The sequence below is a fragment of the Carassius carassius genome, chromosome 9 (genome assembly GCF_963082965.1).
Source record: "Carassius carassius chromosome 9, fCarCar2.1, whole genome shotgun sequence".
NCBI classification, from domain to species: domain Eukaryota; kingdom Metazoa; phylum Chordata; class Actinopteri; order Cypriniformes; family Cyprinidae; genus Carassius; species Carassius carassius.
Genome location: NC_081763.1, coordinates 3,339,171 through 3,358,376, shown reverse-complemented (window position 1 = coordinate 3,358,376; position 19,206 = coordinate 3,339,171). Strand labels below are relative to the sequence as shown.

At 38.8% G+C, this 19,206-nt stretch overlaps 1 protein-coding gene across 1 annotated transcript; it reads left to right on the top strand.

Moving 5' to 3' along the window:
- Nucleotides 1-2,387: 2,387 nt before the first annotated feature.
- LOC132148764 (uncharacterized) lies at nt 2,388-5,545 on the top strand. The gene is made up of 2 exons (XM_059557462.1): nt 2,388-2,449; nt 2,698-5,545. Exon 2 carries the CDS (start codon nt 3,076-3,078, stop codon nt 4,183-4,185), a length of 1,110 nt encoding a protein of 369 aa, XP_059413445.1. The 5' UTR covers nt 2,388-2,449; nt 2,698-3,075; the 3' UTR covers nt 4,186-5,545.
- The last annotated feature ends 13,661 nt before the right edge of the window (nt 5,546-19,206 follow it).

Here is a 19,206-nt window from a genome sequence, read left to right as displayed (position 1 = left end):
ATAATAATAAAATCACTTGAGAAATTGCAAAAAAACAAAAAAAACAAATCGACATAAATTGCCAAACCCTGAAGAAATGGTCAAGCTTAGTGTTAAAATACAATTCTCATTTTTTCTTATTTTCTTCTTTCAGGTCAGCGGCATGTTCAGGCTCCCCAAGGAGAAAAAAAGTAAGTCACTTTACATGTGAACACATTGAAATCCACATTCTAATTCTACACTGATCTGTGTCAGGATTGCAGGCTACCTGCTTCCATTTTTACCATTTTACTTGCACCAACTTTATAAAGTCTAACTTAGTTATAATGTTATATTTGTAGTGTTTTAGCTCTAGCTCGTGTTTATTCATTTTAAGTTGGTAAGTTATTGTACAACAAAATCATGTATTATCAGAGATTAAGGAAACATGTTGAATTGAATACTGCCTTGAAGAATTGAATACCGCCTTGAAGTAATATTTATTTTTTTCATAAATATTGGTTTCCTATTTCAGGTATGTGTTTCTGCTGTTACCCTAAGTGATCCTGCACTCGTCTCCTGTGGTCCTGCACTGAACTCACATGGTCCTGATCCTGATCCTACACTCGTCTCCTGTGGTCCTGCACTGAACTCACATGGTCCTGATCCTGCACTCGACCGACGTGATCCTGCACTCGTCTCCTGTGATCCTGCACTGAACTCACATGGTCCTGATCCTGCACTCGTCTCCTGTGGTCCTGCACTGAACTCACATGGTCCTGATCCTGCACTCGACCGACGTGATCCTGCACTCGTCTCCTGTGATCCTGCACTGAACTCACATGGTCCTGATCCTGCACTCGTCTCCTGTGGTCCTGCACTGAACTCACATGGTCCTGATCCTGCACTCGTCTCCTGTGGTCCTGCACTGAACTCACATGGTCCTGATCCTGCACTCGACCGACGTGATCCTGCACTCATCTCCTGTGGTCCTGCACTGAACTCACATGGTCCTGATCCTGCACTCGTCTCCTGTGGTCCTGCACTGAACTCACATGGTCCTGATCCTGCACTCGTCTCCTGTGGTCCTGCACTGAACTCACATGGTCCTGATCCTGCACTCGACCGACGTGATCCTGCACTCGTCTCCTGTGGTCCTGCACTGAACTCACATGGTCCTGATCCTGCACTCGTCTCCTGTGGTCCTGCACTGAACTCACATGGTCCTGATCCTGCACTCGTCTCCTGTGGTCCTGCACTGAACTCACATGGTCCTGATCCTGATCCTGATCCTGCACTCGTCTCCTGTGGTCCTGCACTGAACTCACATGGTCCTGATCCTGCACTCGACCGACGTGATCCTGCACTCGTCTCCTGTGGTCCTGCACTGAACTCACATGGTCCTGATCCTGCACTCGTCTCCTGTGGTCCTGCACTGAACTCACATGGTCCTGATCCTGATCCTGCACTCGTCTCCTGTGGTCCTGCACTGAACTCACATGGTCCTGATCCTGCACTCGACCGACGTGATCCTGCACTCGTCTCCTGTGATCCTGCACTGAACTCACATGGTCCTGATCCTGCACTCGTCTCCTGTGGTCCTGCACTGAACTCACATGGTCCTGATCCTGCACTCGTCTCCTGTGGTCCTGCACTGAACTCACATGGTCCTGATCCTGCACTCGACCGACGTGATCCTGCACTCATCTCCTGTGGTCCTGCACTGAACTCACATGGTCCTGATCCTGATCCTGCACTCGTCTCCTGTGGTCCTGCACTGAACTCACATGGTCCTGATCCTGCACTCGTCTCCTGTGGTCCTGCACTGAACTCACATGGTCCTGATCCTGCACTCGACCGACGTGATCCTGCACTCGTCTCCTGTGGTCCTGCACTGAACTCACATGGTCCTGATCCTGCACTCGTCTCCTGTGGTCCTGCACTGAACTCACATGGTCCTGATCCTGCACTCGTCTCCTGTGGTCCTGCACTGAACTCACATGGTCCTGATCCTGATCCTGATCCTGCACTCGTCTCCTGTGGTCCTGCACTGAACTCACATGGTCCTGATCCTGCACTCGACCGACGTGATCCTGCACTCGTCTCCTGTGGTCCTGCACTGAACTCACATGGTCCTGATCCTGATCCTGCACTCGTCTCCTGTGGTCCTGCACTGAACTCACATGGTCCTGATCCTGCACTCGTCTCCTGTGGTCCTGCACTGAACTCACATGGTCCTGATCCTGCACTCGTCTCCTGAGGTCCTGCACTGAACTCACATGGTCCTGATCCTGATCCTGCACTCGTCTCATGTGGTCCTGCACTGAACTCACATGGTCCTGATCCTGCACTCGTCTCCTGTGGTCCTGCACTGAACTCACATGGTCCTGATCCTGATCCTGCACTCGACCGACATGATCCTGCACTCGTCTCCTGTGATCCTGCACTTGTGTTGCCTGATACTGATTCTGCACTCATTAGTACTATATCGGTAAATGTTAATAGCTGTCTCTATAAATATTATATAAAATAATATTATTATATTACATTCTAAAAACTACTCCCGGTCACATATTAAGGCTCATTTTTGCTTATTTGTGAAATCTCAACAAACCGGAATGTTAATTGTTATGCAAGTTTTACTTTATAATATTAAGATTAATACACATACTTTATCATTGCTATTTGGTATCGTTGGCTGAAATAAAATAACATTATAAATTTCTTTGTGTGTTGCAGGTCTGTGAAGAACCTCCACTCTCATTCATACCACCAGTCCACCAAACCTCTACAAACACTTCCTGTGCATATGGGCAGGTACCGCAAACTGCTACTGTCGAGGATACAAGAAAACAGCATGAGTTGCTTCTTCTTGCTTTAAAACTCAAGCATGGACTGACTGATGAAGCTTTAGAAGACACACTTAAAGTTGTTAACGTTATAAGTCAGAGGCATGCTGCGTCATCTACCAAACATCACTTTTACAGAACTTTTGATGACTTGAAAAGAAATATTCAGTTTCACTACATATGTGAGGGATGCACAATTTCTGTAAACATTGAGGGAGAAAAAGTGGTTTGTCCTAATTGTCAGTATTCTTGTAGTGTAGCCGATCACATGAAACAGGGGCACTTCTTTATTGTTTTTCCACTAGAATCACAATTAAGGAATATGATGGAACAAGAGGAACTCTTCAGCCAGTTGACTAGGCCTAACAGTGCTGCTCACTCTAGTCCACTGACAGATATCACCGATGGTGAGCTTTACAAGAGGGTTAACAGAAATATTGAAGGCCAATCTGAGCATCACGTCAATCTCACACTAACCTTTAGCTGTGACGGGGTACCTGTGTTTAAGAAATCTTCTTACAGTATTTGGCCACTTCTCTATACAGTCAATGAATTACCACCTGATTTGAGAGCAAAACAAGTGATGTTGGCAGCCTTATGGTTTGGTCCATCAAAGCCAAACTGTAACACATACTTATCACCATTTGTGAAAGAATGCAATCAATTGCTTACTCATGGGTTTGAGTGGATCAGTGTAAATGGTATTCATGGCCGGTCCAAAGTATTTCCCTTGGTTGCAATATGTGATTCTGTTGCGAGACCGATGATTCAAAATTTTAAGCAATTCAATGGAGAATTTGGATGTTCTTACTGTTTTCAAAAAGGTACAGTCGTTGAGAAGGGTCAAGGTCATGTACGGGTCTATCCTTTTGAGTCTGATACTGAAAGCAGAAATCATGGTAGCAGCCTAGATTTTGCTCGAGAGGCTATAGAAAATCGCACTACTGTGAAAGGAGTGAAAGGACCGTCTATTTTGTCCTTGATCCCATCAGTTGACCTGATACAAGGTTGCGTACCTGACTACATGCACGCCTGTCTTCTTGGTGTTGCAAGATCTATGACTTATATGTGGGTTGGAAGTGGCAATCATGAAAATCCATGGTATGTAGGAAGATGTATCCAAGTGATTGATCAAAAACTTCACCTTATTCAACCACCCTCCTGTGTCTCGAGAGTGCCTAGATCACTGCGAGAGAGAAACTATTGGAAGGCGCATGAGTGGTACATGTGGCTTTTCTACTATAGCATCCCAGTGCTTAAAGGGATCTTACCAGAGTGCTATCTAATCCACTGGACACGGTTTGTGAAGGCTTTGGCATTGCTCTTAACTGAAAGTGTCACCTTGCAACAAATTCAGGAAAGCAGATATCATGCTTAGGAGATTTGTGATGGAAATGGGGGATCTCTATGGTATACAAAACATGTCCTATAATGTCCATCTCTCTCTTCACCTTGCACAAAGTGTGCGAAACTGGGGTCCTTTATGGGCTCATTCAGCTTTCACATTTGAGTCATATAATCACAGCCTGCTCAAAATGATCAAGAGCACACAAGGGGTCCCTTTGCAGATTGCTAAAACATTTCAGTTACAAAAAGGTCTGCCCTTATATGCCCAGAAAACACTGTCAAATGCATCGTCTGAATGCATTTCGGCCTTTGAAGACTTAGTCAGTCCTACACACACCCAGAGTGCAATAAGGTGTAAAGAGGTCATTGCACTTGGAGGCAGACATGAGAAAGTAAGACTTGAGCAAGATGACTACCTTGCCCTCCACAATGTAGCTAATCACATAGAGAGAGAATTCTCGTCAGTTACCGTGACAGGGCAGTGATTAATGGTGAAGTTACGCACTCTAAAAGACATTCGAGAGAGAGAAAGAGAAACTCGCATGTTGTAGTCCTCACAGATAACAGTATTTTCAGTGTTGATAAGTTTGTTGTTGCAGACTTTGGAAGTGGGGAACACTGCTATGCCATAGGACATTATTTTGAAACAAAGCGACACAGTTTTTTTTGCTTCATTGTCAAACCCACACCACTTTGTTGCTGTTGGCAAAAAGTTGGGGCATCTGACAGCTGTTCCAGCTGCAGTTATTCAGAGAAAGTGTCTCTTTATGAATCTTCCAAACCTGAAGGTTAATTATGTTTTTATGTTTTTGAATCGTAATGAGTTGACGAATTGATAAAAAAAACGAAAGGGGTCATCGAATGCAAAACATTTTTACCCATGCAGACCAAATGGTGAAAACACATTCTTTATAGAGTTTTCGCTTGTCAATGAAATGCTAAATGATAGTTAAAAAGAATATTGTCTAACTCTGAATACCTTGACATGAATTGTTTGTACTTGTCAAAATGTCATGTAATGAAATGCCAGTTAATAATAGAAATGTTGTATTTACTTGTCTGAATAGTTTGAAAAGATGATACTTAATGTCTGAATACCTCAAACGCCAATATTTAAAATAGTCAAAATGTACTGTTTTATATATTATATCTGAATGTCTATAGTTGGAGATATTGTGTCTGTATTGTGTGAATACCAAATATAGTATTTTTAGTACAATAATTCAGTGTTTTCTTTGTCATTTTTGACAAATACATCCACAAAGTACCATAACCATATGCCACCACTTTAAAAATGCATCAGTATCACATGCATGTATGTTTACATACATATTTGTTTTCCACATATTTAAAATGTATGTAACATATTTATACTTAATGTTGTCCATATATGCGAGAAACCAATACTATACTGTAATATATGCCGATATATGGTATCATATATGGATGAACTCAAATATTTTCTTCACATGTTTGGACACATAAATGTTCATATATGTGGCGGGCTTATATTGTGTTCCCAGATACGTCAAATATATGTATACATATATGTCGGAGGCATATATTGTGTTCTCAGATAAGTCAAATATATGTTGCAGGCATATATTGTGTTCTCAGATACGTCAAATATATGTATACATATATGTCGGAGGCATATATTGTGTTCTCAGATAAGTCAAATATATGTAGAGATATATGTCATGCTATTTAAAATATAAGTATATATATGGCCATATATTACATTTCTGTAATATACTAAACTGTAAATTACTAGTAATGTACAGTTTACGTTGTTTACTAGATAATTTGCGTTACATGTAGGTTTTAGATGTTTTAATGTACATCGTTTGCTAATTTCATGTTCTTTTTATTATTATTGTTATTATTATTATTATTATTATTATTATTACTGTGTGTTTTAATGTAGCCTACATCGTGTGTGTGTGTGTGTGTGTGTGTCGTTTTGTCAGTTTTGCTGCACACATAAATAAACTATATTGCACTGCACAATAAGTACTGTGTTGTTATTTTCATTTACGATATTTTATGATAGGCCTATGTTTCGTCTACCCGGAGGTCCAGAAAAAATGGTTCCCCCCCTGTATATTACCTTTTGAGCATTTATAACACACTACAGTGATGCTGGTGATGCATTTAATTGTCTTCTTTTACGTGTAAACACTGTCATCCACAGATCAGACCCTTCCACTGAGAACACAGGGGGAACAGTATAACCCGGAGGTCCAGAAAAAGTGGTACCCCCCCTGTATATTACCTTCTGAGGATTTATAACAGTCTGCCCAGTGCCCACCATATATTCCTGCCAGATTTATTTTCTCCCATCCCCCACCCATACTCGCACATACACACATTTGAATTTATAACACAAACACATACTTTTATTCATTCTCATTATTTCTTATAACACATCAATTTAAATAAATAAAAAAACGACATTAATTAGTGCCCTGTCACGGCTGTCACTGCCTACTGCGCTTCTGGTTATGTGGAGGTGATCACACAATAATAATAAAAAAGGATTGTGACTTTTGCGTGTGAATGAAGAAACATTTATGAGGTACGTTTTGCTGTTTTATTTTCATACAACACCAAAAAATATTTGTATTAAATAATAGGATGCATTTTCTGTCATGATTAATGACATACTGCCGATATTTAATAGTGATTGTTTCATTTACTAACTATTCCGAATGTGTAGCTAACTTTACTAATTCTACATTACAAGAAGTCTAAACACTTTAAATAAGATTAAATTTAGACCTTTTTATTTTTCAGAATGGATCCGACACAATATGAGGAGATATTAAACTACCAAATTAGTGGAAAATACCCTGAGAATTTAACAAAATCAGAAAAGTATGTAATTCGGCGACGTGCTCATCACTATGTTGTCCAGGGTAAGATACTGTACTGTAATTCACACTTGTTTATAGTTTGCATATATCCGACAATATGTGGTAGGCTATATATTTGCATAAAAAAAGAAATGCTAGCGCAGGTGTGGTGTCGTCTGCCCTTCTCTGAAGAATCACACTCAGTCTGGGATTTTTCTCTCAGAAGAAAATACTTTATTTCAAGGAAAATAAAGTCGAGAGTCCTTGCAAGGAGATCTCTCGAATGTTATTTGGTATCTCCTTATATACACTATATGGGGCGGTTCCACATAGTCAAACTTTTCCTTATGATTACAATTTTAATACCTCCCTAGAGAGGAGAGACCCCCTGCTTGATTTATTCTAAAGAAAGGCCCTGTATGTATGTCTGACCATATGTTTCTCATCAGTTTTGTACATTCCAGCACGTAGCTTTCTATTACCTATAAGATTATAATGGAGTAATAACTAGCAACTAAAATGGCTAGATTCACATTGATTATATACTTGTTTAATTAAAATCTTACTAATAAAAATCTTCCACATATTCTCCCCTTTGAGACTTAGTAAGTCTCACATTTGATTATTCTTATCCAGAGTGCTACTCCAAAATCCAGTCATATTAGTTACACTACCTAGTGACTAAATAAGTCACATTGTATTATCACCAGTGAGTAGATTATGAAATTCCACTCTGAGGGATTACTGGACCAAACATCTCTCTCCTTATTTGACGAGGAGGGAGTAAAAGATCCAGTCTCCCTAATTCCTTCTTTAATAGTACACAATGTTATAAGCGTGAGCGTGCAATTGGTTCAGCATTTGCCTGTGGTTATCACAGTTATGTATAAAAGGCATAAAATACATACATTACATCAATAATTGAATATCACAAGATTATGAAAGTTGATCTTCAGCTCAGATACCTTATGTATCGTAGAGAGCCTCCCTGGGCCGAAGTTAAACTGGCACTTATATCCAGGGAATGGTTCACCTTTAGACATCTTCATCATTCTCGTTAGAGTCAATAGAACTATCGTCAAAAGTTTGCTCATTTAAGTTCAGTTTGTTTAGCCATCCCTCATAATATTCCTCCAGACTCCTTTCAGTGATCCTTTGTTGATTATTCGGGACTTTTATCACTTCCATTTGCTTAACAGTAGCATTGACGATTAATGATCTTAATAAAGGTAATACACAGCAAAATAATAATCCTCCTATTAATATGGCAACTCCTCTTTTCCTGTTTCTTTAGCTGTAAAAGCTGCCCATTTATACCATTCATTATTTTGGGCTGTATCCCATAATGCATCAATTTGACTAATGTCTTCATCACCTTGAACATCATAATCAATGTCTCTACGAATTTTGATTATCATTGGTTCTGTTGAGTTGATAACATTGTCAGTTTTGTTCAAAGGTTGAAAAGTCAATGGAAGGGAAGTCAGGTTGCTTTCTATCGGTTGAGTTTGAGTCTGCATTATGAGATCAATTAGGCATAGGATGGTCTTCAGACATGTTGTCAGACTTATTCTCTGTCCTCTCCAGTTTGTCTGACAGGAGGAAAGAAGCTCCTTGTGTATCTTTTGGTGAGCTCTCGTCAGTTTGCACTTCATCATGTGTCTCTGATTTTTCCTCATTGCTCTCTCCTGCATTGTCTGGTTGTCTGTTTTCCTTTCTTTCTGCCTTTCCTGTGGGAACTCTAGTACAGTGGTTTAGATGATACCAGGTTGTGCTTCCCTCCACTTGGACTGCTGTTGGAGTAGCTCTCACCACTGTGTAGGGTCCTTCTCTCCTGGGCTCATTCCATTTTCTCCGGAATACCCTCAGATAAACTTGGTCACCTGGAACAACTGGACAGGCAGTCTCCGATTCCTCTCTGGGCTCTTTTCTTTTTTCCTGTAAATAGATAGCTTTATGTATGTCAGTTAATTTCTTCATATAAGAGCGAAGTTCCATTTGTAATTGTTCTAGAGGCGGTCCTTTATAGGGACCTCTACAATATGGCACAGGCATGGGTCGACCCGTAAGCATTTCATGCGGTGTTAAATGCGTGTTCCTGTTAGTTTGCATGCGATAGCTCATTAGTGCGAGCGGTAATGCATCAATCCAATTAAGTTTAGTACTTTCACATATTTTGTTTATTTTGGCCTTGATAACTCCATTAACCCTCTCCACTGACCCTTGTGATTGAGGTCTATAAACACATCCTAATCTCTGTTTTATTCTTAATTGTTGCAATACTTGTTTCACAGTTTTTTGTATGAATGCCGACCCATTATCTGAACTTATTTCTGATGGAATTCCAAATCTAGGAATTACCTCTCTTGTTAGAAATGTTATTACCGTTCCTGCTCCTAGATCTGCGGATGGTACCGCCTCCACCCATCTGCTAAACCTGTCTATGATAACCAGCATGTATCTTTTGCCTTGTACACGCTTTATCATATCCACATAATCGCATACAAGATGTTTAAAGGGGCCTTCAGGTGTTGGAATATGACCTATTGGTGTCACTATGCCTTTTCTTACATTGTATTTAGCACATACTTCACATGTGGACAAAAATTCATCCACCATTGCATATAAATAAGGAGACCAATATCCTTGCTGTTTAATTTTTCTTACCACTTCTCCCCTTGCACAATGGTCAAAACCATGTGCATCTGTAATAAGAATATTCAACAGTGAAGTAGGTGCAACAATGTGTCCTTCATGTGTACGCCAGATCTCCTGTGAGTCTTTTTTAGCTCCCCTTTGATGCCAGATTGATTGTTCATAGGGGCCTGCTTGTTGTTGAATTCGAATAATGTCATCCAGTTGAGGATGAGGTTCGATAAACACAACAGGTGCTAATACTGCTACCTGACACCCTGAAGCTTTTTTAGCTTCTAAATCTGCTGCATTTTTTCCTTTAATGACATAGTCATTTCCCTTCTTGTGTGCTTGACATTTGATTATTGCTAGTCGTTTTGGTAGCATCATAGCAGAAATCAATTGCCCTATTTGTTCAGTATGTTGGATGGGAGTCCCATCACTTTTTTTGAAACCTCTTTGTTTCCACACTGCTCCGAATAGATGACATACACCATGAGCATATACTGAATCTGTAAAAATGTTAGCAGTTTGTCCTTTTGCTAACTGACATGCAGTTGTGAGAGCTTTTAATTCTGCTAATTGAGCAGAGCATGGCTGTACACAATGTTGTGATATTACAGATTCATATTCTTTTTTGTTTTTCTTCACTACTGAATATCCTGTATGATTTCCTTCGTGATCTCTAAAGCTAGAACCATCTACGAAGTAAGTAACTTCTGCTTCAGAAATAGGTGTTGATTCAAGATCTGGTCGTAATCTAGTAAATGCCAAGGACTCATTCACACACTCATGAGGTTCTCCTTCAAAAGCCAAAGGAATTAATTCAGCTGGATTAACTGTCTGGCATCTTTTAATGGTAACATCTGGATATGTGAGTAATGAGGAATAGGCTAGAATTTGAGCTTGTGTCAGAACAAATTTCCCTTGTTCTATTAATTCCACAACTTTGTGATGGGTATATATAGTCACTGGGTACCCCATAGTTATTGTGGATGCTTTTTCATAAGCATAATACACTGCAGCTAAACCCTGTTGGTAACATGGTGGGTATCCCTGGGCTACATTGTCTAACTTTGTGCTGTAGTACGCTATAGGCTGTTTTTTCCTTCCACTACAGGTCTCTTGCATCAATACAGCTGATGCATAACCATCAACTCTGTTTGCCACATATAGATGAAACATTTTATCATATTCTGCCATTCCCAGGACAGGGGCCTGTTGTAATTCTTTTTTTATTGCTTCAAATGCTAGTAAGGCATTTGTGTTCCATTTTAATGGATTGCTTAAATGTTGTAATCCTGCTTGTTTCATCATTTCTCTCAAAGGCCCTGTCTTTATTGCATAGTCTTCTATCCAATCGGCACTAAAGCCAGTCATTCCTAAAAAAGTCATCATGTGTCCTACTGTCTGAGGTAACGGTGTTTTACTTATACCTTCTAATTGAGCTGGAGCTATAGCTCGTGTGCTAAATGCAATTAATCTTCCCAAGTATTCCACTTGAGGCTGGCAATATTGCAATTTCTTTTTAGACACCCTGTGTCCTCCTTGTGCTAATTTTGTCAACACCTTAATTGAATCTTTGTGACATTGTTCTAGTGTGGTAGAACAGATAATTAAATCATCCATGTATTGTAATAGTGTACCGTCTATTACGAGGTCTTCTAAATCAGCCTTAAGAATCTTGTTGAATATATGTGGTGAATGATTATATCCCTGGGGAATTCTAGAATATGTGTATTGTTTATTTGAAAATGAAAATGCAAATAGATACCTACTCTCTTCTGCAAGCGGTACACTGAAGTAGGCAGAGCAAAGATCAATTACAGTAAAGTATTTGGCATCAGGAGGGACATTTGTCAGTAAAGTGTGCGTGTTTGGTACCTCAGCTGGCATATCTTCAGTTATTTCATTTATTGTTCGTAAATCATGAACAAGTCACCATCTGTTTTTGTCTGATTTGATTACAGGCATAATTGGAGTGTTACAGTAACTAGTAGTTTCTATCAATACTCCTGCCTTCACTAAGCCTTCAATTGTGTCTTTTATTCCTGCTTCAGCATCTGCCCGTAAAGGATATTGTGCTTTTCTAGGTAGACGTGTATTTGGCTTAAGTTGAACTCTTACTGGATTTGCTGATTTTATTAATCCAATATCTGTGTCATGCTGAGACCATAGTTCAGTTGGTACCTGACACTCCATTTCCTTAAATAATTCAGTCTCAGTTGTGTTTATTAACTCAGATGCTGTAGTCATCTGTGTCTCTTTCTTTTGGCTGATAACTACTTCCTGTGGAATTCCCAGCAAACTGGTTGCACACAAAATTTTGATGTAATTTTTGTCAGCTGAATGAAAAATTTATGGGTTTTCTGTTGATTCCCATTTGCTTTGTTCTGCCCTTTTCATCATTGGTCCTAAATCTTTTGCTTCCCAACTTTTTCCTACATATACTGCAATATGCGGGACAGAGTTATTTACATTTAACCATTTTTTGACAAATTCACCTTCTGGTATGTTTAAAGCTGCTCCCTGTTTACCTATGATGATGTACTGGGAGACTATCTCAATCCGCTGTCCTTTTGTTTCTTTTTGCCATTTCTGTTCTATATTTTCATCCCTTTCTTGATCATACATCATTGTGCAATGAAATTCAGACTTTGATAGCTGTGCTTCAGGTATCTGTGCTTCAGTAAACTTTCCCCATTTATTGACTGTGTCACATCTTGTTCTATCTGTCCTATCCAATAAACATTTGCTTTTGGCTCTGCAACCATCATTTGTGTTTCTGTTCCTATTGCATCAATATATATTCGTTCTGGAGAACACCAAATTTGTAGTCCTAATTTACATAATGCATCTCTTCCTAACAAATTGATTTTGTTATTTGATACCAGAATGGGCATTGTTATACTTTGATCTTTTGTTTGAAGACACACTGGAGCTGTTATGGGTATCAATTGCATTTTTCCCGAGAATCCTATCGTCTTTGCAAATTTTCCAGACATGGGGAGATGTGAAGCATATTTCAAATTAATACAAGTTAGATTTGCGCCCGTATCAATCATCATCGGAGTATCTTTTCCCTCTATTTTAATCTGCATAATAGGCTCTTGATCAGCTTTTGTTGATAAAATTGGAAGCTGATTCTCCCCTTTAGGATTCTCTGGGCACCCCTAATAGCCTGGATTGGGACCTCCCCAAGGGTTTACTGGACCCTGCACTGGACCCTGATTAGGCTGTTGCCAGCTCACCTCCCTTCCACCTTGAGGTTGCTGTGACCATTGACGAGTTGGACAGTCAGCTTTATTGTGCCCGGGCTGTCCACAGCCCCAGCACAGACTTGGAGGCATGCTTCTGCCTCTGCCTCTGCCTCTTTGGCCTTGCTGTATGGGGTTTTTTCTCCATCCCATCTGTCCTGGCTGTTGAGTATAAACATTTATTATGGGCACAGAGTTCAAGTGTTGATATGGAGGGACTGTTGTAAGTGGGCTTGACTGAAGAGTTGGTTGTGGAACAATTACTGGAGGCATTATAGTCATTTGTTCTGCTGCTGCATTTGTTATTGAAGCTTGAATATTTTTCTTATTTTTCTTTGTGAATTCTTCAAGCTGTAATTGAGTTAGTTTACGTTGTAACTCTTTCTCTTGACTTTTGAGTTTTTGTTCATTTTTTCTGTGTTGTTCCACTGCATGAGACACATGGTCGCAAAACTCTTTGTGTGTATTAGAAGTTAAACCGACCACATCCTCCAGCTTGCTTTTTACCGCTGGCGGCATAGCATCAATCACAGCTTGTCTAAACAATGTTGCCATTAATGGGTCTCCCTCGGGATCCCCCTCAGTTTCTTGTTTCCACCTTTTCAACTGTTTCTGTACATATGTGGTTGGATTCTCTGCATCCCCGATTTCTTCTCCCTTCAGTGATTTAGGATTCAGTCTGATCGGATACTCCGCACGCAATGCCTGCCATACTGCTGGGCGGAATGCATCAAAAACAATCCCATCCATATTGTGAGAGTTCACTGCTCTGTTTAGTGTCGTTGTAAGAAGAATTTCATCCATCTTTGTCCCTCCAATAATTCTAGCCAGTAGAGCTTTGACATCACCTACTGACAATAGCTTTCCTGTTGTTTCGTCCTCAAACATTCGAATAAATTTGCCCGCGCCCTCATTTATATCAGAAAGGCGAGTGACAAGCCCCTCAAGGTCCTGTGAAGCCCAGGGGACATACTGTCCCTGCTCACCCTTGATTAAAATTGGGAGATGTGCGGCCAGTGGTCTAAGTGTCCCTTTTTCTCTGCCCTGTTCCCATTGACCGTTATCAAATAACTCCTCTGCCTGATTCTCCTCTTCACTACCATAGAATAACTTACTCTTTCCTCTCTCCAACTTATTTACCTCTTGCATCTTTTTCCATGATTCTCTAATTTTCTCTTCCATTTCTTCTTCCATAGCTTGTACTTGTGCTACAATATCTCTATCTTTCCTCCTCTTTTTTTCTAATCCTTCCTCAAACCAGGTTTTATCTACCTGATTAGCTTTCATTTTTTCTAAAGCTGTACGTGCTTGCCTGTAACAATCAAGATGCAAACTTTCTGCAACTTCCTTTCTGGGTTGCCTCTGTGTTTTTACAGCTTGTTCCTCTCTATCATCCATCTCTATCTGCCCTTCTAACTCTAGTTCTCCTGTTACTTCCACTGTTCCCTTGAGTATTGGGAACTCTCCTTGTACTGGCAAATAGGGGGGAGGCTCTGAAAATAACTTTTCTTTTCTCATGTTATCTTTCTCTGCCCCCTTCAGGATTTTCCTAGCCTGTTTAAGACTCTTCAACATATCCTCACCTTCTTTTTTAAACAGGGCAATTACTTCTTTCTCTTTTTCCCTCTTTGTTTCTCTTTTCATATTGATGCTTTTAGTTTTATAGTTTTTTATCAGAGTTTCCATTTCCTTACACAATGCCACATCAAATGTCCCTTCCTTTGGCCATTTTGTCATCATATTTTTTGTTCTCTTCTGCCATTTTTTTGAGATTTTGTTTATTTGCTCTTTACACAGTGGATATTTTAATCCAATTATTTCCACTGGTGTGGCTGCCATATCTTTATTTATATTATTACCCTCAAAAATCAACTTTTTAGTTTTATATAGTAACTTGGTTACAATCTCTTCTTTTCCCTTTTACTTAATTTAACTATTTTTCCTTTACCAATTTCACCCTACTTTTTATTTTTTACTTTGTGTCATACCTCCTTGAATTTAGTTTTTTATTTTGTCTGATGCATTTACACTTCTTTATATTATTTCACTGTCTATTTTATTTGCTCTATTTTATTATCACTTTTTAGATAACAATTTCTAACAATAATTCTTTATTTTACTTCTCTTTCCTTTTTTGTCCACCCATGTAATACAACTTTAATGTAGACACTTCATCCCTTGCTCCCACTCCCACTGCACTGAGTCAAAGAATTCTCTCCCCTTTCACACAAGCATCCAAAATGCAAAAACCTATTATAGATCTTGATTCAAACTTTATTGATACTATTTTCCTAAACTCATTCACACTTTCTACACTCTTTATTGAGCCAGAGTGCTTATTCGTGCGTACTTTTTCCCTTTATCCAAGGGATAATCAGTCATTAATTGTCTTTTTATTATCAAGGCTCATCATACATTCATCCCTCTCAAGTGGATACTAGTTGAGTCCAATTCTGCCAAGTCACACTGAAGTGACGGTCCAGGAACGGTGCTCAACCCTTACCCACCCAATACGGAATTTATTTGTTCATACTTTCATTCGTTCACTCATTCATTCGTCCGGACACAGTTACATCCACACAACAAAACACCGCTCTTCCTAGAGCATCCTTAAGGGCCCACCCGTTCTGACCTTTGAGACTTTTCACTTTATACTTTCTCAAAGCGGTATCCGTGGGGCTTTTCCTTGCAAATCCTTAACCAATCTGCTTCTCCGTTTATCACTGTCCTTCCTAGGCCCAGTCTCCAATAAACACAGACCATTGCATACAATGTCTTTCAGCCTACACCATCTTTGTTTTAAATCAAGGTGACCTTCCAAGGCTTTCCTATTAATAAACCAAATATGTGCATGCAGTTATTTCTTCTGGAGTAAAACCCCTTTTTCAATTTAGATATCCTAATATTTTTCTAAATTTGGAAGAGCAGATTTTAAGTGTCCTTACCACTCAGAACTGACCTCAACCAACACAAACGAATTTTATAAGCAAAAATGCTTACCTTATTTTATGGTGGCCACCCGGTTGTGTTGATCATGGGTCAGCTCAAGAGCGGTTGTCCACTCTGCCGCTCTTTTCCAGTCCCATCTGGGGTGCCAAATCTGTGGTGTCGTCTGCCCTTCTCTGAAGAATCACACTCAGTCAGGGATTTTTCTCTCAGAAGAAAAGACTTTATTTTACAGAAAATAAAGCCGAGAGTCCTTGCAAGGAGATCTCTCGAATGTTATTTGGTATCTCCTTATATACACTATATGGGGCGGTTCCACATAGTCAAACTTTTCCTTATGATTACAATTTTAATACCTCCCTAGAGAGGAGAGGCCCCCTGCTTGATTTATTCTAAACAAAGGCCCTGTATGTATGTCTGACCATATGTTTCTCCTCAGTTTTGTACATTCCAGCACGTAGCTTTCTATTACCTATAAGATTATAATGGAGTAATAACTAGCAACTAAAATGGCTAGATTCACATTGATTATATACTTGTTTAATTAAAATCTTACTAATAAAAATCTTCCACACAGGTAGATGTCCAGTTTTCACTACAGCCAGAGGCGTCATTGCCCATTCAAACCGAGGGGGCATGTATACGCGCTCAGCGCTCGTCATATTTCATCAGGGCCCGGTTCCCCAAAACGTTCTTATCGTTAAGTAGTTCTTAACCTATTCCTTAACCTCTCTCTTAACCTTATGGCACGGTTCCCAACACGTTCGTACGCTAAGTATATCTTCTGTAAGTCACACTTTCGTAAAGTTGGTCTGGACCATTCGTAGCTCTCTCTTAGCGTTATTTGAGCTCATGACGCTACTGTGCAGCAGTCTTTAGAAACCAGCGCAGCGAAGTACAAGTCAAACTATGGTATGTTGACAATTTTGTGGCTCAACAATGATTTTCTGTTATTTTTAAGACTCATAATAAATGATGTTCGCAATAGATACAGGCCTATTTATGAAGTTGACTTTATGTGGTTACAGAACTAATAAGGTGGTAATTAGCCTAGGCTTTTTCGTAATGTAATTAAAGCGAATTGGCAATAATTTTTTTGATAATTAAAATCTGGCAAACAATTTGTCTCTAAATGGCTAAGATCTATAAATGGGTAAGCATGGTGGTGTCCAGTAAGCGACCAACTATGGCAGCGATCCAACGTGTTCTTGTATTGAATCAAAGACGGAGCCAGACACGGAGCCGTTTAGTCCATGTCAGTTTTTTTTATTCAGCAAAACTTAAGCCCTTTTGACATTTTGCCTGACGTGGCTATATTAAAAAAAATCCCCTCCCAAGACAACTCATTGTGGAGCAGCTGGAGCTTCTCAGACCTGCGCTGGCCAGGCTAACGTGGCGGAATTCTGCTTTAAGCCCTGAAGCCCAGCGGTTATAGTTATTATAGTTATATATTATATATATATTATAGTTTTACTTATATCATTAAATAAAGTTATTATAATAAAAACGTATTATATTTAATTTGAGTTATTTTTAACCTTACATAATACTAGCTGCTGATAGGGCTCTCTGTATGTTTACAGAATTAGGTGAGCTGTTTTTTTCATGAGGTAAATTAATGCCTATCTTGTGTAGCCTACCTAATGTTTATCCAAATGAGTCAATATTAAATCAAATCAAAATAAATGAATTGCAATAATAAAAAAGTGTAGCTTACCAGAAATTGCACCATGTAAACACTGTAACATGTCACTAAACCTAATAAAATTCAGTTTAGTTACTAAAATATTTTGTCATTTTATTTTCACAAAGGTTTTTTGAAACATGAAAGTAGACACTTTACTTGCATTTTAATATGTTTTTTAATTTTTTTATAAGTAAAATTACTTCTGTAAATTTAATTTGACGTGGACACACATACACACACACACACACGCTAAAAAACACAAACTATTTTGATTTTATTTTTCATAGATGGAGTACTCTTTTATATCCGCCATAAGGGCACAGAAAGACAGGTGAAAGTAAAAGTGGTCAGAGGTGCTGCAGAAGCAGACAGCATTTTTAAAGAATTCCATGCCAGTGAGGCAGGTGGGCATAGTGGCAAGGAGAAGACAACACATGCCATTTCTAATAGATACTATTGGCCTGGAATGTCAGTTGATATCGAAAACTGGGTGAGTTTTAATAACATTTTGCTAAATTGTATAAACAGTGCCAGTTCCTATAAAAATAAAAAAATAAAAGAATTACTAAACAATGTTTTTTATTCCTCTCTTCAGATTAAATTGTGTTTTGCATGCCAGGCGAATAGACCTATCAAACTCCAGGAAGAGTACACTCCAATAATTGTGTCTTCTTTTTCTTCTTTTTCTTCTTCTTCTACAAATGTTGTCCAAAAATACATTGCCTGATTTGTTTGTGTAGGTGACTGAACCATGGCAGTTGGTTGGTTGGTTGGTTGGCACAAAATCAGTACATCTGTGTACTTATAGATTATTTCACAAAGTGGGTTAGCCGAGGAGGTTACAACCTGCATTGTAAAAATGTTTTATCGTTTCGGGGTTTGTATTTGCATTTGCTCAACTGTTTACTTTATTATTAATGTTGTTATATATTTTTTTGTTATTTTTTTTTTACTATACCAATACAATTATTTTCTCCAGATCAACAAAGAAGTTTGTGAATTGTTCGATATACAACGCAGTCTTTGTTCACCGTACCATCCACAGACCAATGGGTTAGTGGAACGCATGAATGGCACAATACAGAGGTAAGATTAGTAATTGTAAAAGTCAAGTCAAGTCATCTTCATTTATATAGAACTTTTAACAATGTAGATTGCTTCAAAGCAGCTTTACATAGATAAACGTATAATTTAAGGTAAGATTATTTTGTCTTTATAGCGGTTCTTTAATAAAGTTATGTTCCATCTAAAGTTAGTTTTGATTGATTCGCTTCCGTCACAATGATCATTTGTTATTAAATTAGGGGCCGCTAAGACAACACCATTCTCTCTACACAGACTTTAAATGCGAAATGCATTAAGAATGGGTTCTATAGTTATGTGCGTTTGAATATATGTGCGCAGGTTTGGAATTCCCTACAAACCAAGCCTAAACAAAGTACTGGTGTTTTCTTATAATTTTAAAACAGAAATATATATAAATATAAATATATATAAAAACACCATAAATATAAAAGTATTTATGCATCTGTCTTTCAGGTATCATTTAATTGCATTTATGAGACATAAAAACTTGATGTGTGAAATATAGTAAATTTCTTTTTATGTTATATTTTTTTTTAAATTTACTTTTTAGAATTTGAAAGAAATAAAAGAGATTATTATTGGAATAT

Excerpts from the sequence above, each read along its gene's own strand:
- LOC132148764 (XM_059557462.1), top strand. The coding sequence starts at position 3,076 with ATGAAACAGGGGCACTTCTTTATTGTTTTTCCACTAGAATCACAATTA.